The sequence below is a fragment of the Onychostruthus taczanowskii genome, unplaced genomic scaffold, assembly GCF_017590055.1.
Source record: "Onychostruthus taczanowskii isolate IOZ18803 unplaced genomic scaffold, ASM1759005v1 scaffold64, whole genome shotgun sequence".
In the NCBI taxonomy this organism is placed as follows: Eukaryota; Metazoa; Chordata; class Aves; order Passeriformes; family Passeridae; genus Onychostruthus; species Onychostruthus taczanowskii.
In genome coordinates, this window is record NW_024504122.1 from 2,024,309 (window position 1) to 2,044,951 (window position 20,643).

The 20,643-nt window shown below is 43.0% G+C and overlaps 1 protein-coding gene across 4 annotated transcripts; it reads right to left on the minus strand.

The window, feature by feature from the left end:
* Window positions 1-405: 405 nt before the first annotated feature.
* Window positions 406-20,627, minus strand: EIF4ENIF1 (eukaryotic translation initiation factor 4E nuclear import factor 1). Of its 4 annotated transcripts, none has more exons than XM_041420420.1 (19): window positions 20,530-20,627; window positions 19,951-20,074; window positions 16,621-16,694; window positions 15,707-15,834; window positions 14,887-15,164; window positions 14,089-14,290; window positions 12,809-12,984; window positions 11,169-11,304; window positions 10,653-10,832; window positions 8,562-8,791; window positions 7,599-7,667; window positions 7,046-7,229; window positions 6,519-6,598; window positions 6,022-6,161; window positions 5,763-5,847; window positions 4,587-4,719; window positions 3,159-3,503; window positions 2,786-2,950; window positions 406-2,275 (listed from the first exon to the last, which is right to left on the minus strand). In XM_041420420.1, the coding sequence occupies exons 2-19, from the start codon at window positions 20,044-20,046 to the stop codon at window positions 2,049-2,051; spliced, it is 2,928 nt and encodes a 975-aa protein (XP_041276354.1). In that variant the 5' UTR covers window positions 20,047-20,074; window positions 20,530-20,627; the 3' UTR covers window positions 406-2,048. The 4 variants fall into 4 exon arrangements, with proteins under 4 accessions (XP_041276354.1, XP_041276356.1, XP_041276355.1 ...); XM_041420422.1 differs by having other exon boundaries at window positions 3,159-3,221; window positions 7,599-7,670; XM_041420421.1 differs by having other exon boundaries at window positions 3,159-3,440; window positions 7,599-7,670.
* Window positions 20,628-20,643: the final 16 nt, after the last annotated feature.

Consider the following 20,643-nt stretch of genomic DNA (forward strand, 5'->3'; position numbering starts at 1 on the left):
TGGGGTTTCACTGCTGTTTCCTCACATTCACACTTTAACTGCAGGGTGCCTGGTTATGAGCCTGAGTGCAAGGGGCACAAGATGAGGCTGTTGCTCAGATGGGGTTTCACTGCTGTTTCCTCACATTCACACTTTGTTTAGAGCTGGTTAGTTTTACAGCTTCTAATACACTGAGCCTCATTCCTCACATTTAGCTGTGACATTTAAATGCAGCAATTCCATCCTGGGACATCAGTGAGGACAGTCACTCTTACCAAAGCAGAGTGATCCTCCCCACCCCTGGACTAACTGAAGTTTCCTGCATCTCAGCTCAAACTCTGGTTCCATCTGACCCACAAGAACAGGCCTAAAAGTTAATCAATACTCTGACATAATTTAGTACAAGAGCAATTGATACAGAGAGCTGGTAGAATCAACTTTATTTACAGAATGTTACTGGGAAAGTGTCAAGTTAAAAAAGTATGAAAACAATCTTACAAGGACAAGCTGGTGATTGCATGTTTTACAGGGATTGTTTTGGGAACAACCACTAGAAGAATGGGTGACCTCCAACAGCTTGCACGTTGGAGATTGCAGCTTGCTATTTCCATACAACTGTCTCTGCTGGACTGAAACAAACCCACCACAGCACACTGGCAAGGGTTATAAAATACAGACAAGTGATTTTTTTTTTTTTCCTGCTGCTGGTTTTGCTTTCAGTGAGACCTAAGAAAGAGCAAGTCTGTGAGAGTTCTGGTTTTACTTTCACCTCCTAAAAGAGCACAATGGCCTAAGCTAGGTAGGACATGACAGCAGTACTAGACTCAACACAAGTGAGGGAGTGAAGTGAGGAACCATGCACAAGGATGGAAGAGAACATTTAACTGTTCAGGGAAGTGAAACAGGCTTAAAAGGAACATAGTATTTTAAAACCAAATATACACAGTAAGATCACAAAACTACCCCATCCTCCCCCTTTCAAGCCACAGAACGAGACTCCAAGGCAAGTTTCACAGTAATGGCATCAGCAGATGCACACTAGATTGAGGGCAGTTCTTGGGACTCCCTTCTACGAACAGCATTGAAGGCAGTACAGAAGATCCACAGCTGTGACTGAGGAGTTGAAGGGTGAGGATTCCAAGGCTCCATTTTGATGACCTTTAGTAACTGGCTTGAAAGATTAAAACAAGGAAAATACTGCAGCTAAATAAGGAACAGCACCAGCCCTCTTGAAAGAGCAACAACCAGTAGGTACCTACAGACTGAAGATCTGGCTTTATCATGACTGCACCAGGTCCCATCCTCAAGGCTTTCGAAGACTAAACAATTCTCTCATTTGGTGGCAAGAGTCACAGGGAATCAGACCTTTGTTAGATAGACAGCAAGATGTGGGCTTTTACTTTGACACTTTAGCTACACTGAGTGCACAGTACGTGACAGAAAAATGTGAGAGGGAGACCTAGAGGAGATGAGCAGCAAGAAAAGGCAAAGCAACTTCATCCTGTTCACTCACACTTAGGATATGCAACTTTAATCTTAAACAAAGTCCCACACGTACAATGGAGAAAGGTCCAAACCATAGGCACAACTAAAGCTCAACTGTTATCAGCTACTCTTATGTACAGCTGTATAGATTCAAAAAGGCTATTCTAGGTGTGTATGTACAAAAGATTGTTTATACACAAGTCTGTACAGAAGGGTCTATACATGTAGTTTTCTGCAGAAGGAATCCATAGCTGCTACCTCTACACTAGAGAATATCAGCATTTCATTCACATATCTTACAAAAACAAACAAAAAAAAAAAAATAGACACTTCCAGGATTAAACTGGCTTCGTCGTGCATCTAAATTTCTTCAGGCTTCACTATCCAAGCCATAATGGATCCTTTAGTCTTGATGCAGACATGAGACCAGGACAGGTGCCATGTGCTTTAGTCTCTCAAAAGGAAATTCTGCACAGGAGTGCTAAAAATAAAAGCCCCAAAAAACCAAACAGAGGTGAAGTCCTGACCGTGGACATTCTCATCCAGTCTAAAGAATCGCAAGTGTTCCACCCAGTGGTCACTGTTCACTGCCGGAATTCCAGTTCATCGACACTGATGACTTTGGATGGCATGGATGGAAGAGGCTGCTGCAAGACATCTGAACCAAACCACTTGGCAAGGCCAATGGGAGAGCCACTTCTCTGGCTGGGGCGATGGTCAAGCTGTGTGTGCCCGTGAGATAATCCAGTCCGAGGCAGCACATTCTGAGGGGCTGTTTGTGCACCAGCAGGTGATCCCTGTGCTCCAGAGCCTGTGAAATGTAAAGCTGTTAGAGGTGCAGTAATACCCAGCACAGATTTGCCCCCGAGCTATCACCTGATAAGGCATGTGAGCTGAATGTGGCTTTTATTCATTGTATGAGCCCCAGGAAGTCCAGGTACCACGTGTTTATTTTCATTAGTACTCCCATAAATGGCCTGACACTGCCAGTTCCGGACACAGACGGGTTTGAAGGGAAGACCGGGATCAAATAGCATTTCCCTGGAGAAGGTGGGTGGCCCGTGGCCCAAGAAGGCTGAAAGCCTGCACACATGCTGCAAGAGTCAGATCTGTCAGTAGCAACACATGTTCTGAAACCAAACACTTCACTTGGACTTTGTTCTGGCATAACAGCTTGCATTAGCCCAAACCACTTGAGACCCACACAAGGTCAGTGATCATGAATAACTAAATTAAAGCAGCTTCCTGCTAGCACAGTGCACTCAACAGCCCAGAAAGCAGCCTCCTAGAACTCACACTTCTGCTGTCTGTTCTAGCCTACCTGATCGTTGTAGCTGCTGCTGCATCATGGCGAGCTGCAAAGGCGTCCCCGAGCGTGGATTTAAGATGTGATGGCTTGCTGTTGGTAGTGGATAAAAAGGCTGGCCAAGGATGGGAGCAGATAATCCCTGCAAGTGAGACAGGTCCACTCCAGGAGGAAGCATACCTGTTGAAAATGAGCAAGAAAACTTCTTACCTGATAAGCATAAGGAACTTAATGCAAAACAAAACATACGTATTTAGATGGGTTGGAATTTATTGTCTGATTTTCAAGTTAAGTTCTGATATAATGAAGACTACCAGTAGTATCAGTTTGTGCTGCTCCTAACAATCTCAAAGAGAACAGGCATGCACAGGAAAAAAGTAAGGATTACCTGCTTGCAGCAGAGGAAGATGTTGCGGATGGACCCCCTGTGCCATCATTCTCTGGACCAATCCTGGGTGCAGTTGATGAGCAGGTCGTACGAGTGGTACATGGGGAACAAGGGGTACTTGATGAACAGGACGAAGAAAAGGGCCTCCTGGTACTGGGGAGGCCATTGTAGGAGTCTTCCTACCAGCTGATTTGGGCCTGTAGTCTTGCTCTTTGGTGCAACGATTTGCTTGGGTAAGAGGTGTGGAACATGCAGAGCGTTGCAGTGCAGGTAGTTTGGTACCTAAGGTGGGCAAAGTTCCTTGATCTGCATTCTCCACAGAACTAGACAGTAGGTTATCTGTAGCTAGAATTGAATACAGCTATTACAGTCCACAGCTAGAGATTGCACCTAATGAAAATTAAGCTTAATGATTGGATTTGATAGCCAGGTTCCAGAACTAGCTGAACTGTAGTCATATATATTTAATAGTAAGCATCTTTTTTCTGGATGCTTATGGCCAAATTATTTCAAAAAGAGTAATGAGAAGGAATATATTCCACAGGAATCCCTGTATAGGAAACTTAAATTAGTTTAGAGTCAACAGTAACTCTGTTAACTTCTAATTCTTATTTTTCCTTCTGAGGAATTTTGAACTGGCAGCACAGATGAGTCAGTGCCAAAGGTGATGGGAGGTACAAGAGATCCTCCCTAGGCAAGATTATAAGTTGGAGTTGTGCCAGAAGTCTGGCCAAAGGTGGTTTTTCAGTTTAGCTGTGTTTGGGGGTTAACAGCAACCTTCTACATCTGACATCTGCTTAGCAAGATTTGGAACACAGCATACCTCCAGAAGCTACTCCCACAGACCGTCCAGATGAGTTAGAAAAGGCCTGAAATACCCTGGCATCAAGTACTACAGTAGAGGTATTTCAGCTGGACTGCTACCACAAACTGCAAGCTGCCTCTGCAGCTACCAGCACTGAAGCACAATCCCAGGCCATTGGCCATGTCAGTCTGACTGGGTCAGGCAACTGGTGTTGAGCATTTCTTTTTAACAGCCTCTTATATCAGTTTGGGTGACAAAATGCTTCCCTGGTCTGCTACACTTAAGAGCTTAATTGGTCTCAGCTTTGACTGTTCAGTTGTCTCAAGACAACTAAGTTTTCAATCATTGGTGTAGAGAGCTATGGCAGCATTGTCACTGCGCTTTTCATCAAGAAAAGTTGCAAACAGTTATGGTCCAGCCCTCTCAGTGTTTCTCAGAAATTGACAGGAAATAGAGATTAAGCCCCAGCACTAGTGGAAGTGTATGCCCTCCATAGCTCTGGTCCCTCCTCATCTCCACAGATCAGGAATGTCTAAAGGTAGCCTGGGTGTATTATGTGCTGAGACAATCTGAGTCTATTCCAAATCCCTTTTGTCTGTGGTATTTGAAAGCCATTACGATACCTTCATTTGGTCTCTGATTTTCATCTTTAACATCACTGATTTTCATTTTCCCAGAAACTGGATCCTCTTTGCTTTTCTCTTTGCTCTCGTACATCTTGCGAATCACCGAGGTAGGTGTGAAGGAAGGAGACAGCTGCAGAGAACACAGGAAGAGGCAGTGCTCACCCCGTGCTCATTATGCAGGCCACAGTATCTCAGCTGTGGGAGGACACCAATTCTAGCACATCCTTTCCATTTAAAGCTCTTTTGAATGAGCTGCTGTGTGCCCATGATTTTACTTCACCTCATTTCACAGCTTTCACAGTTTAAGCATTTCTCTTTATCTTTTTTGCAAGTTCAGTATCAAAATCTGCAGCTGTTCTCAGTTAAACGTACCTTAACAGGCTTGAAACCAAATAGCTGAGCTGTAGTGTAAGTTCCAGCTGTTTCCTCTTTGCTATTGGTTCAGAAGAGCAACTCCATAGGAATTCCTACAGAGCTGCTTCATCTGCATTAACTCAGGGCTGATGTTCTGCAGAGAGCTATTGCCTCATTTGGGTTTCCCCCCATTCAGAGTTCCATAGCACCTGTGGAAGTCACTCATTGGGAATATAAACCTGGATTACTTGTTTCCTTTGGCAGGTAATGGTCTGTGTCAGTCCTGAGCTGCAAGTACCTGATTGACTAACTGGAAAATTTAGATCAAAACTGCATTCTACACAGTACTGAAGGCAGAGAGGCAACAGCTTGGCTTGAATATTTTACTCATTTTCAAAGTAACCCTGAAGGCATTATTTCAATCCACAGACACTTAGGTCAAACACTTCATACCCAAAAACCAGTGTTCTCTAAAGCATCTCATGGCTTTCTGCACTTGTCTTCTTAAAATTTAAGTACCAAATTATGATGGCTTGGTTTTTCATAATCACCTCCACTTGGTTTCAGAACATGAGGTCAAGGTAACATTAACAGAATTTCTTTAGTTTTAGGTAAGACAGGGGTCAGAAAAGGCTCTTTTCCAAGGTGAGCACAGTCAGTTAAGCATGAAAGAAAACTTATTCCTGTGTCACATGGATACAACATGAATGTTATTAACTCGATGGCCTCCCTTTGTCCCATCGATTACCACTGCTGTAATCTGGTAACTGCAGACACTTGGACAGCTCTCCCTACAACCACTGAACACCAGGTACTGACCATGCTGGTAATGGATGCTGCAGGGGCTGGAGAAGATGCATTCCCTCTGTGTCCTGGTGCAGGGGATTTAGTCATTCTCTGCTGCCTGTGAAGGGACAGGGAGTCAGAAGAAGCTCTGCTCTTGGCACAGAATCAAAGGCAGCACTGCCAAGAACCAATGCAATCCTGAGTGACTAGTGCTAATGTCTAGTGAAAGACAATACTCACATTAAAAATCAGTTAACAGCATACCCCTTACATTTTGCAGTCAGACTCTCACCTGTTTCTGTAGCCATCTCTGCTTTTGTCCATTTGTGGTTTACCAAAGCCATGCTGATAGAAATTTGCTGCATGTATGGCCAAGTCATGTGGGAGTGCCAGTCCCTCTAATGCAGCTTGCTGGATCTCCAGGGGACTCATCTGAGGTAGAGTTGGATAAAAACCACACAAGTCAAAGCCTGTATTTAGCTGGGTTTTTTTAAGATATTGAAGATTGATTGCTACAGCTACTAATGTCTTCACCAACATCTGCCCACCAGCAGTCTCTGTTTTATTAACAGGCAATAAATATTTCAAAAAATTTTGTACTTCAGGTACTCTAAGATGGGCCAAATTGCAATGAGGTTTTGAGACTATACTAAATTAGACTTTGCACCCTCACACTCAGAGTAAACTTAAAGCACAAACATCTGGGTGCAACTGCTAAGCACAAGTTAGCTCTAGACCACAGAAGACAAAGACATGCAAATACATTAAACAAAAAGAATGTCATCTAACCTGTGCAGCAACTGGGCTCATGGGCTTCCTTACACCTGGAAAGGGATCACCAAGCAATTGCTGAGAACCTTGTCCAAAACCTAAAGAAAATGTAACGGTTGTATTCAAAAGTACTAACAGTTTCTTTCAATACACAGAATACATATCCCAAAGTAAAATAATGCTACATTAATTAGGATTCCTTGTGAGGACTCTCAGCTCATCCCTTACTCTACACAGAGCTACATCTCTTCCTTGTCACAGAGCCACAACAGAGGCTCGTGGTAGTGTTATGTAGTACAGATGACCAAGTAGACCTTGGAAGTTATTCTTACACAGTAGCTTTGCACATTATTCCTCACCAGAACTCACTGTGAGGTCTGGGTGATGAATTTAACATTAGAAACTAGTAAGTGAAAGGGCACTTAGCACTCAAAAGGCAGACACTACCCTAGTTGCCCACCAAGCCCCAGGAAGTTTTTATAGTTCTGTAAAGCAGTCTCAAAAATCCCTCAAGCAATAAAAACCCACTTTGCAAGCAGCCTCACCAATGGGTGAAGATATCCTGTGGCGCAGGTAATCTGCAGAAGCAGCTCGTGCTGGGAACACAGGAGGGATGGGGGGAGAGGGGGCTCTCTGTGTCAGCAGAGAGGCTGCGGGCTCCAAACCGCCTATCAGGCCACTTAAGACATTCGATGAAGCAGGTCTGGTAATGGGTGGACCAAGAAGTTCCTAAGAATAATTAAAGAAAGAACATTCAAAATATGACAAATTTACAGAAACCAGCTCATTTTACTACACACCAGACTGCCCTATTTATAGCAACTTAGAGACAAGGGGGACTTGTGCAACCAGACACACCAATCCTGGTTTGCCCAGAATTAGGCACTCAGCAAGCTTTTCACTTTCAAGCTGTAATTACAGGAAGTAACATAACAAGACAAATTTTTAGGTAAACTGATCTAGTCCCTGGCTCTTTCTTTATAGTATCTTGTCTGACTGTTGATCCCATAATTGCCTGAAATGCCTTATTTTCAAATAAAAGCATATCCTCAATGGGAAAACAAAAATTAAGTACTTCCCTCCCCCCAGTAAGAATACCTGCAGAATATTCTTTGACAGAGGCTGGCCTGACATTTCTGGAGGTGACATTAAGTGGCTTTCAAGGCTCTGCTAAGAAAATGAAAACACTGTAAATTAGACATAGATACAACCAAGCTCACTAAGAGACTATCTACATTTGTTTCAGTGACAGAAATAATTTCATCTGTTGTGTTAGAACAGCAGTTTATGCAACAGCCAAATAAAACTTCAGCAAAGTTAAAGGCTGAGCTGGCTCACAGATTTCCCCTAAGAAAAATGCCTGCACTAGATTGCATACAGATATTTCACTGTGCCTCATTCAAGTCTGGGTCAAATATATGAATTTACGTAATTGTGTAAACCAGAGATGGACTATTGAGCCATTGGTTAACTGAAAATAGGTACAAACAAAAAAGTGTTTGTATGTTAAAGAAATTATTTAAGATATTCTTCTGTGCATCAAAATTGCACATTAATGTAAAGAGACACCCAGAAACAAAAGTATTGGTTTAAGTCTGAAATCAATCTGCAAATTCTTCACAGGGCAAATTCACATTCTTCACTATCTTTTAGTGAAGGGGGATAAGTATAAAAGTCCTTGGACACAGTTTGGCAGGAAAACCACATGCTTTACACCTACTTGGTTGTTAGAAGGATCTTCTGGTGCCAGAAATATTTACTGACAGCTTCTGGGTCAAGCATACTGCTTAGGCAGTTAGTGGCAGGATGAAATTTCATCCTACAATCCCTTGAAGTCTAAACCTTACTATCATCTGTTGTTCAATACTAATCTTCCAGCTAACAAGTATTCACTTCAGTTTCATCTTAGTACAAGGGCTGTTAAAAGTCAAGTGCAAAATAACAGCCTGTTCATTGACATACCTCTCCTAAACAAAGGTCACTAAAACCATGTGGGCTCCAGTAAGGGCTGGCTGTTGCCCCCTGTAAACACAGGTCCCCAGAGGCACTGGCTGCACTTACACTGACTTTGGGCTGCGAAGGCAGAGTCCCGCTTGCCTTCATGCTGCTGACGAGTTTGTTAAATGCAGTCATATCCCCATCCTTCTTCATCTGTCTGGAGCCACTGACATTCAGGGCTTCTTCCATTTGCTCAGCCATAAAGGGAGTGGCAATTTTCCCCTCCTGATCCACTTTCAAACCTTTTAGCCCAGCTTCAACTTCCTCCACTGAAAGTACAACTCCTGAATGTGCTGAGAAATACAAGAGAAATACTGGTAAACCACAGTCCTGTTCTCAAGTGAGCTAATAATTCCTGTGCAGGTGTTGAATAGAAGTTGTTAGAAGACTAGGAACAGCTAAAAACTTATTTTTTGATACTGATACTAGCTGTCAAACCATGACTGATCTGGGTTTAGACTGACATTCTAACATATCCAAATTCAGAGAACTGACATGCACAACTACTGCCACGTAAAACTTCACAAGAACCTGTTTAGGCTTCAGCTACTAAATTCTCATTCTTTCATTTATCCTGCAAGAAACGTTGTTACTACATTGTACAACTTTGTCTGCATTCAACAGAGAATAGTCATGTGACAATTGAGTTGTTTCTTTTTTCAATTAGGAAAGTTTCATTTATATTACACTTCAGGAAACCAGATGATTTTACAGCCACAGTGCAAGCCATGTCAAATTTCTGAAGCCATCATAAGCAGAAAGAATACATACCTGGAAAACCTACATAGACTCAGTTACACACTTAAGCTCAGTGTGTATAAAGTTTGAAGTAGATTTTTTGCTCAGAAATTAAAGCCTCTTATAGAAAGATTTCACTGGCATAACCAGCCAGCACAAGGTACAGTGCTCTTAGCAGTATTTTTTTTTCTGTATATGCATATATATACACATATATAAACACCTACTGGTGCCTGACATCAAGGCTAAACATGCTTTATGGACCAGCTAACACACATCACAAGGTATGACACCTTAAAAGAAAAGAAGAGACAGAAGCATGCCATGGGTTGCAGATATTGGACCAAAGAAATAAGATTTACTGGAAATTTGGGCAAGGAGGTGGAAAAAAGAAACAATGATGCAGACATGCAGCACAGAACATGAGTAAATATGATGTTGGTGGAGAGGAATTGATCTGAAAACTCCACAACACTTGAAGAGCTGTACAGCATTTTGTGGGAACGCAGAGCCCCACATCAGGTACTTTTGAGTAAATGGAAGCTTCCCCACAGATTTTTGTTCCTTCATCCTTGGTTTGTGAGGATCAAAGTTGAAAAAGTTTTTAGTAGGAAAGTCAGACTAAGCAGAACAGAAATAGAACTACAAGTCTTTTTAAAGTGAAATTAAGGAAGTTCTCCACATGTTAGCCAACACTCCCTACTCCCAGACTGGATGCTTAAGAATATTTGCAGTGCTTAGATGCTTTCCTTCCTAGCTGCTTCACACTAATCAGAGGGCCATCACTTTTTCTTCAGTCCAGTTTACATGGCAATACATGCTGCTTGCCAAAGAGAAACCAATTTGGAATTAGACCTCAAGATTTCACAGAACACATGCATTTTGTACATTCCATGCATGCTATGGGCCCAGACATGCAAATCCCTACACTGGAGGCACCACTGAAAAAAAAAAATCCCATTCTCAAGCCAATGTACAAATCCTTAGATACTGACACTTAATGGATCAATGTGATCCATTACAGACACTGTCAAGGATGACTGACACTGCCAGTTTTTGGTAAAGCCAGAGTTTAAATGCCACAGTTTCAGAGCTGACACCAGTCACCAGTATGAAAAAACTGCAAACGCCATACACAAAGTTGGAAACTCCGATCAAGACTTGCATCATCTCATAATTGTTTCTGGCCACTAAAGCAGTCTGATAAAGTGATGTCATCCTGTGATTAGGATGAAAAGAGTCACTGATGATATTGACACAATTGAGAGCAGCTGAATACTGAGTACTGGGTACTGTAAGTAAATCTATAACACTGTCTACTCCTGGATTTGGGCAGTTGAGGTTTCCAGAATACCAAGCCTCTTGCTGGGAGATACTGCATCACAAGAACTTGACAATAGCTGAAGAGGCACTTACTGCTCTCTCTAAGCTTTTCCTTGTTGGCTGAAAGACTTGAGAGAAGAGGTTTTAAGTCCACTTTGGCTTTCTGTAGCATTTCTAGGATGTCCACTTTGTTTTCAGAGTGGTCTTCCAATGGAATGGGAGCAAAGTAGTTTCCAGAGTTCTGGCCAGGGGAGAGAATGGCTTGCTCTAGACCTGAAACAGCAAAACCAGGAGCACTGCGACATCAGTTTACCAACCCAATGGCTCAAGATGAACACACACTGGCAACCAACTTCAGCATGTCACTGCAAAGTTATGCCTCACACCCCTTGCCCAAGATCAGCTGGAAAGTCATCAGGAAGCACTGACAAGAACATTTATTTAAAAAGAACTTACAACTGCTTACTCTAAGAGCTTCCAAAAGAACGCCAAGTGCTTAAACTGTGGGAGAATTCACTGTCCTAAAGCTTTATCTGCCATCTTCTTATTGAATGAGTAAGAAAGAATGTGGAAGGAGGATACCTGACCTGCACTGTCCTGCAGCCTTACCTGCTAGCCTCTCCAGTTCCTCATGAGGGGTAGATCTCAAGCTGCTTGACCGACTTCCAGAACGACTGGGATTAGAAAACCACCTGCTGAACCTGCTGGCAGACACTGAACCTTCCCCCAGCACATCCTCAATCATCTAAGGGAGGGAAAAAAGAAAAAATCTTAACATAAACAAGATCAGCAACATCTCTGAGAAGCTTTACTGTGCAAGCAAAATTCTTCTGCTGCAAACAACTAGATGCTGCTCCCAGAGTTTCAAAGCTTTGATGTGCTTTTGTCCTGCAGACAGTTAATACAACCCAGCATACATCTCTAACTGACACCAAATATTTACTCTCAGTAAAACTGTAACTGAAAAAGAACAGTCAGAGCACCCAAAGACCATTAACTACACCATTTTAAAGTGAAAGTGTCAAAAGAACCCCAAGTATTTAAAAAACAGTGCATTATAAAAATATAACAAACTAAAGCTTCTCCTATCCTGCAAGGCAGTTAAAGCCTGGCTCAATAGGAGTTTCAGGTAGCATGTTTTCTTTTAGACAAAAGGAAGAGCAGCTTCTCCCTCTCAGAGAAATTGTTTTGTTTTGTTTTTACTGAAACAAGGAGCACTCAACTATTTACAATAGAAAAAATAGTATTGCTCCATTTGGTTTTGATTGTTTGCCTCTGACATATTAGAAGAATTAAGACAAGAAATGTACAAACCTATGTAACACCCGTCACAGACATAACACCAGTACAAAGAAATTCACTTTTATGACAAATTGTAACATCTGCCCACAAGCTTCATTAGCAGGTTTTTTCACTTGGGAAACCCCTGCTTTTAAAATGAGTAACCACCTCACCACCTCGCTGAAAATCAGAGTATCAAGTCTGAAGAACTTTAAACTTCCATAGGGAGAATGAACTCTCCTCCACGTATCTGTCAAATCACTGGCACCATATAATGACTCTTTTCTAATGCAAGCAGCTTGTCCACATTAAAGATTAGGTCGAAAGTCCATTTGCTTTTAAACCTCAACATTTCTAAACCATGTCAGTCTGTTTGTTTGCAGTCAGAACCCAATTTTTGACTTTTGACTGAATTGGCAGGCTTTGTTTATTCAACACAGGAGTAATAGTTCTAAAAAATTTATTAACCTTTTAAAGGCTTAAGTAATAAAGATTCAAACCCTTTCAGACATACATCCTTTCAGGCACTAGTGCCTCCAAGCTCACTGCCTGCCAGGAAGTCTGCTCAGGAGATCTGTTTGCTGCATTTCCCAGACTTAGACAGAAAAGGCTGTATTCAGCTAGAATAAATTTATACAGTGAATCTTCTCTAAACAGATCTTTAATAATTCCAAAGAAGCTCCACTCAGAATATCAATTTTAAGCCTTCAAGTAATGACCAAAAGAAAGGAAAAATGGTCAGCTAGTCTGCCTCCAACACTTATTCTGGAGATGGAGCCAGTCCCAGGGATAACACCTTGGCAGAAACACCCTAACACTCCAAAGCTAAATCTCTGCAAATTCATCTTAAACTTACACACTTCATAAAGGAACTGCCACAAAACAAGAAATTTTAGCTTTTACAGAATGCAGATGCAGCAAAAATGCTTCTCATGAATACACCCAGTCTTAAACCCCAAAAAACTCACTGAAGCCAGGCCAGGAACACTTTTATCCAAGTTAAAGAACTCATTGAAGTCAAACTCTCCTGGAGCTGGTTCTTGTAAAACAGCTTCTCTAGGAACTTCTTGATCTGCTGGAGTTTCATTGGCAAGGACAGCTTGCACTTCATCCTCTTCTGCCACTCCACCATTGCATTCTATGCCTTGAAAAGAAAACCAAGTGACTGCTGAATCACTGAACTTGACTATTTCCTGTGGGAACAGTGCCTGACAGCCAATGCACTTGCCCACGGATTAGAAGCACAGGCCCAAAAAATCCAGCCCCCAACTGATACCTCATCAGTTACGCTCCACTGGCTCCTGCAAGAGAAAACAGCACCCACTACAACTCCTAGCACACAGCTTCTAGTCTGGTAAGACTATCTAGCTCAAAAAAACAAGAAGTGCCATTGAACTGTGCACAAACAACTGCATCCTGATCAGCCTGGGCTGTTATGCCACACCAAGCACATACAGCTGTTGCAGCAAGTCAACAGCTGCTGCTGGTTTTCCATCAAGAATCCTTTGGCAGCTCCTGCCTTCTGGACGTGGGTTCTTAATAGTCACCATATAACAAATACTGCTTCTCCTCCTTCATCAAGAGCAAAGCACTTCTCACTTTAAAGACTTCTCAGCAAGCTTGCACAGGGCACTGCAAAAAAGCTGTGACATGGCTACAAACTCCTGTGCTGGGAACTGTGCTACAATCCAGTTCTGTTGTCCACCTGCAGAATTTCTAGCACTAAAAAGTCATCTCTCTTGCCGTACTGCAACTTGGTTTTTTGTCATCAGCCAATGACTGCACACAAATTTAAATTTACTAATTCAGTTTAAAGCTATGTTACTGGAAGCTGTATGCCCAGATCAGTGTTCCTAATGTTAGTATTACCATAAGGAAAAAAAAAACTTCAAGTAGCTCAGATCATTAGCTTAATTTAAACAGAGCCTTCAGCACCCAGCAGCATACACAAATTAACAAGACTTTTAGAGTAACCTGTCAACTTCTGATATCATTCAGCATCCATAAAATGTTTTTTTCCCAGCCTCTCAATTCCACCTCTTTGGAAAAAACCAATAATTTATCACCTAATTGTTCTTTCAGATTACAAATACCCATCATAGGCTTTACATCTTGTGCTTCAGGATGACCAAAAGCTATGCAGGCTTAAGATAAAGGCTCTCATTTACACTTGTCTGGATCTGTAACAGTCATCTCCACACCCAGCAATGTGCCCCGCTAGCAGAGCTTTTGAGAGATTTGCCCTTACCTTCTTTCAGCGAGGCTGTGCGTCTCCTCGTACGTTTTCTCCCTTTGTGATCTTCCTCCAGAATTTTATCATCAAAGCCTGTGAGCTCAATGGTTTCAGACTGACTTGTAGGCCCAGCAGAGAACCACTCAGGTTCCTCTTCAGTGTAGGAATCATTCCTTCTTCGCTCCCCAAAGACACGTTTGCTGTCACCAAATTCCCTCTGAAGGTGGATATTAAAAACATTAGCCTTAATAAAATTCTTCCCCGACTTCCACCTTTCACACCAGTTCTGTGTATTTTCACATGTGTATACAACCTCCCTGTATGTTCTGCAAGCTTTTAAATTTAAAGCTTCACAGCTGAATTTCTGCTTCATTACACCAAAAGCTATTGATCTGCAAGTGCTTCCATAAACTCAGTTTTGTAGCCTGAGAGTAAGCAGTTCCTTTTTTTAAAAAAAAAAAGCCTGAAAGCCTGGAAAGCTCCCATTTGCTGAGGTTAAAGACAATGCTTGCTGACAACTGCCAGGTCAAGAACTACAAATGAACTATTCTACTTTTGAACTTCTTGCTAGCAAAAGTCAGCCACGGGCAGGGTTTGTCTGATAAACAGCATTACATACATCCCTGTGAGCTCGCTGAAGGAGTGTAACCAAGTTTCCAAACACCAAGTGCTCACCCTCCACACCCTAAGAACAAAGGGCCTGCTTGCACAGAACACTCAGCTGCTGTATGCAGCTCACCTGCCCCAGTGCTTTTAGTGCCCAGGCGTCCAAACCCCCGATTTAACACGCAGCCAGGAAAAGAAGGAACAAACCCTGAAGCGTTTATCTTTGTAGTCCCTGTCACGATCCCGGTCTCTCGCGTCCCTGGAGTCACCGCCCCGATGGTCCTTGTCGAAGTTCCTGGAGGAGATGATCCTGCCACTGCCGATCCTGCGGCCGCCGATCACGCGGACACCGTCATCCTTCTCCAGGGGGCTCCCTGCCCGACGGGAGCTGACCGATGCAGTCACATGACAGCCACCCCCAAAGCTTCGCCTCTGGGGACTCAGGACTACGTCCAAGTCATCTTCTTTCACTCGCTCTCTTGGATCTGCAAGTCAGAGATCACACAAAAAGCACTGAATTTAATGTATTAGTAAAGACAAGTGAGTTGCCCGTACAGCAGCCCTCTGTTCTATAGCCTTGCTGCTATCCCAAGGCTTTTAAAGGAAAATGCTCAGGATTTATTTCTGTGAAGCTGATCTAGCTGACACCACAGGAAGTGCAAACAAAAAACTTACAGCTGGGTATTGAGGAACTACTGTGGTCTCCTAGAAGTACCTGCTTTCCCACTACAGACTTCTAAGTGCTCAGCCTCAAGTTGCAAAGAAATTGTCCCAGCACTTGCAGTTACATATGTATTCACAATTACATGGTAAGAACAGGAGGACATAACTGACTGTTGCACAGGTTTGTTCTTAGGTCCAGAAAACCCACTAAAGTCTAGTTGGGACTACCAAGATTTCTTTGACACTTATCCTGTGCAGTCAATTTTCAGGGACTTTGTTTGGCCTCCTTTGTGTTATCCCAACAGAGAAGTTTTGCCAACAGCCCGGGTTCAGTTTTGAGCAATGTGCTGTAGAACACACTCACCTACTATCCTACGCATAAGAGAAGTCCGGTCTGAATCCAGATCTTTTTTAAAGCTTTCCACTGGTGAAGTTCTTCCTGAAGTTGGATATAAAGATGCATGCCACTTCTCTGGATCCCAGACACCATCACTAGGAAAACAAAATTGCAGGATTGTTTGCTACCTTATAGTCTAATAAATACATAATGCTGCTGTGGGAAACCTAGGATTTACTGGTTAGAGACCAGTACAAGTGAATTATCCTTCATACTCAACTTCTAAAGCTGCCTTACTATGGCTTATTACTTCACACAAAGTATTTGGACCTCTTCTGTAATAGCAGGGAAGTATAATACCCAGTATCAGATTTTAAAAGACTAGTTACTGGCGAAGCTTGCCTGGTACACTGAAAAACAGTTCAAGCAAATCATATGGTGCTGCTCTTAAGCATTTGGGTAATTTTATCTCAATCTCATGCTTTCACAATAAATTCATCTGAGTAGTAAAGAAACTGCTGCTTAATAAACTTGCAAACACCAGCCAAGAACGCTCACCGCCATTTTTCAGTGAGGTACAGTGACAACATGGGAGAGTAATCCACTAAGCAAGGCAGCTTGTTACAGCCTGACCCAGTCTGTACTACACACCTGTCTATGTTCTTGGTACTTTTTTCTGCAAGTCTGTAAGACTTGTGTTGTGGGAACTTATGAGATCCAGCAGCAAATAATCTCTGTTCAAAGAACAAAATTCTTGGCCAGAGCATTGAGCCTTTCCTAGCAGATTAGTACTTCTGAAAACTGGACTCTGTAGCAGTCTGAACTTTATGGCATGTATACCTCCCATCAACATAAGAGCACTTCTTAGCTAAGAGTTTTTTGCAATTTAAACTTTTACTTTGAAAGAAATGTATATAGCCTTTGTATAACCAAGAAAATACCTGTCATATTTTTCAGAAAGACAAGAAGGTCTTTTCTTAGAGTAGGGACGCTCTTTAATATCCAGCAGTTCCTCCTAGGAAAAAAAAAAATCAAAAATCGAGACATGAGTTTCAATTCACACACAGACAAGATTTAAGTGACTCAAACCATCGATTCCAGAGTGCCCATTCAATTTAGTGTTTTAATTTGACAGCCCAGGTTTCCCAATATGTTGTTTCCTATACTGTGAAATACAGCACTGAAAGTTTATATTTCAGTTGTTCTACCAGTGGCCACTGACCAAACAGTTATTCAAAGCACTAAGCCTTACTAGGCCAGGTTCAGTTTCTTGTGAGCACTCCAAGGCTGCTCACACCATAAATGTTTATGTGTTCACTTCCCTGGACAGTTCAGCTTAAAAGCAACACAGGCATCATGGACACCAGAGCTGCTGAGTCCTCAAGAAGGAATCAAAACTGCTGTGGTTAATGCTACATAAGGTTCAGCAGGTAAAAAAAGCATTAGCACAATTTCAGTTACTGGTGTAGATTTGGGAATTCTAAACAAGCTTCCCATTTCTGACCATCACCAACTCCAAGATATTATGATGTGTTACAGCATTACCCATTCCACCCAACACCAAATCAATGCTGAATGATAACTTATTTTCCCACTTTCTACCAGCTTTGAACAGCCCTCAGCTTACCACTGCACACCCTGAGCAGCCAGTCACTCAACTGGCAATCAGTTCACTCCCACTGCAGTTTGCTACATTCAGAAAGCATTATCAATGATGTGACCATCAGTCCTTTAAATCAACATTAACTCTGCTGCAGTTAAGATGCACATTTCTAGTTACTCATTCTCCCAAGATCCCCTTTCTTCAACCTGCCTCACTCCCAACTGTACTGAATTGACTCAGAACTGTGCAGGGATCAGTGGGCAGCTGGAAGGATAAAGAAAGCCTAACAGCAGACACCATACATCACCCAAACTGAAAGATCTCTTTACCCTTTTCCCCCAAAAATACAATATCCTTCAGAACTTTTACATAATTTTTTCCCCACGTTTTAAAATTTGATTAAATTGATAAAACTGATTAAAATCAGTTCATTAACTATGTGAGTTTGACACTTGCTCTAGATGGCAATTTGGTAGCTGGACAAAACATCACCCAGAGCCCAGGCATCACCGTGTATTAGACCTCAGCAAAAAGAGTGCCATTAAAGGGAGCCTGGCCTCCCTGCCCACAGCTTCCCAAAATAAACCTCAATCTGTGAGGAACATCAGTGCTGTAATACTATCAGAGCCTGATGCAGACACTACAGGTATTAACAGCCCTGTCCATCACCAGATTGGGAACGGGTTGTTTTGCTGGCCACGAGAGGGAGTCCACAGGCTCTCATTCACATCCTATCACAATTCTTCCACTCAAGTGAGGAAAATTTGAATTGTTTCTTGCCTTTCACTCATTAGCTGTGCACCCTTGGGGGAACAGCTTCCCAAGAACTAGAGAAGACACAGCTTAAACTGTAGAGCACTCCTGTAACAGAGGAGATAAATGCTGGCACTTCCACCTGTGGGGTTTTAGGTTTAATTCACATACATTCTAAGCAGGCTGAGGGGAAAATTGTGCTTAGCTGTTATCATACAGTTTTAAGCAGACAGCTTAGAACTACTCAGAGAATGAGCCAGATTTTTTCCCAGTGGTAGTAAGTGAATATAAATCATTACAGGAAATCACTCCCCTTTCAAAATCAGCAGCACATACCCCAAAACAGTGATCCCTCAATCCCTAATCAGTAGGAAACTGGAACACATGAAAATGCCCTACAATGCTGATTACCTCACCACCTTAAAATATTTGAGCTGTAACATGTAGAGAAACCATATGATGTAAAGTATTTTAACACAGACTGATTTCTGGTACTTCTTGATTTAGGCTCCTTGGAAACCAACTGATAAACAAGACTAGGCACCTTCTGGCACTAGTTCTGCAACTTTATCCTGGTCAGAAACCATAGGTACTGAATTAACAAAACTGAAGCTACAAAGGCATTGCTTTCAGCCAACAGCCACTAGCACAGGCTGAACATTGCCCTAAAAAGCAGAGCAGAAACCACAGCTGAATTCAGTTGCTACACAAGAGGACTTAGGTAAAACTGAAAGAGAATAGAGACCACTTTTTCAGCAGGGGAGCTTTAAAAACAGCTCCTCTCTTTCACTTAGCAGTTAACTGACTATCCAGGTCTGAATGACAGTATACTTTGCATCCTCAAAAGTTAAGGGCACATCTTTTCTAAGAAGTTAGAGAGATTTAGAAAGCTGTACTATTCCCAAGAAGTTTTGCCAATTCTGAAGTACATGGTTTATTGTTGATGTCTACTTAAAATAAGCTAGAACTCTACTATCTCAACAGAACACAGCAACAATGATAACTTCTTTTTCCTTTAGAAAACAACCTACTAAAAAGCCAACAGCTCTGAATTCCTCAAGAAAGATAACACAGTCAGCAACAATAAACTATCTCACCCTGTTCCACACTTCAGGCCATTTGCTGCAAAGTATCTTAACAGCTTTTCACAAAGCAATGACCACCTGTTCCCACAGCTTGCAGCCATGGGAAAATCAACCACCATTACAGACACTTCCCAAAGGCATTTTCAGCAGTGGTACCAAAACCCCAAACAAAATTTGAATCCTAAACCCTACAGCATATCAAGCTCACTTAGTACTGGAACAACCTTTTTTATTTGCAAGTAATTTGGCCCTTCTTCCTCCCCTCAGACATATATTTAGGCATCACAGTTAAACAAAAGCACCTGTGTTAACGTTTGAACACTAAGCCTTGATTAGAGTCACAACTGTTTAAGCTTCCAGCAATCAAATATGAGCAATTCTAAGGTTACAAAAAGCACCCAGTAAACATATGAGAGGTACTGATAAGATCTAGTGTGCTACACTTTCCCAGGAAATGGCATCTAATGCAAGAAAATATTTTTGGTCAACTTCTCAAAAGAACACTGCTGAAAACAGAACTATGAAGTGCTTGAGAAAGCTGGTAGAACAACATACTTCAGTCTCTACAATAATCTCTCAGCACATGCTGTGGGATGTTCAGATATTAAAATAAGGTGGTGGGAATCAAAAGCATATCGAGGACAAGATTGCACAACTGCATCACATTTAACAAGCTGCTCATTTGATACCACTTTGTAAATCCTAATCCAGGCAAAGGCTTTTCAGCTTTCACCTCACTGTTTCCCTCTCACAGGAGCCTCCACCTCCCACTCTACTCCTGTGACCGAGACTTCCACGCACAACTCGGAGACGAAAGCAGATGAGCTGACCTTTGTGTAGCGATGTGGGTATTTAGTTGTAATTCTGTTCAGCTCCAGGAAAGCATCGCCATTTTCAGTTTCTGTTGCACCTCCTCTTTTATCCATGGTTACTTCAAAGTCTTTGACCGCGGAGCTAATTAAAAAAAACCCATCCCATCAGATTTCAAGACGTACCTTTCTAGAGGGTGCATTTTCTTTCCAGCCCGAGTCAGTTTAGCACTTGGGCACAGCAAAGTAGAGCCGCGCTCCCCAGCACCGCCTGTCCCCTCCCCACCCTGCCGCTTCCCCCGGCCCAGCCAGGCGGCTCTCGCTGAAGGCTCCGAGCCGCTCCGGCAGCGCGGCCGGCCCTACCCCGCGCTCCAGCGGCTCCAGCACAAGGAGTGTCGGTGTGCGGGCAGGGCCGGGGCGCGCGCCCGCCGGGACTCGCACCCCCACACACCCCGCGGGGCCCTGAGGGGCCGGGGAGCCGCTCGCCCCGCGGCGCGGCGGCACCGCGGCCCAGGCGCCGTCCCGAGGCGCCGGAGCCGGGGAGGGGAACGGCGGCAGTGGGGCAGGTGACTCAGCGGATCCCCGCCCGGCCGCACTCACCGGCGGGTGTCCCGCGCCGCTCCGCTCCGCTCAAGGCCTCACCGCCGCCCGCGGCGTTTCCTGCTCCGGCCGCCGGCCCCACTTCTCCCCCGCCCGCCGAGGAAAATTTGAATT

Bases quoted from the DNA above. Each gene is read 5' to 3' on its own strand.
- EIF4ENIF1 (XM_041420419.1), bottom strand. From the start codon at position 20,046: ATGGATAAAAGAGGAGGTGCAACAGAAACTGAAAATGGCGATGCTTTC. The intron at 3,504-4,586 runs GTATCGTAATGG...ATTCAATTCTAG, and splicing joins AAATCAGAGACCAAATGAAG to CTACAGATAACCTACTGTCT. The intron at 2,951-3,158 runs GTAATCCTTACT...CATTTTCAACAG, and splicing joins TCTTCCTCTGCTGCAAGCAG to GTATGCTTCCTCCTGGAGTG.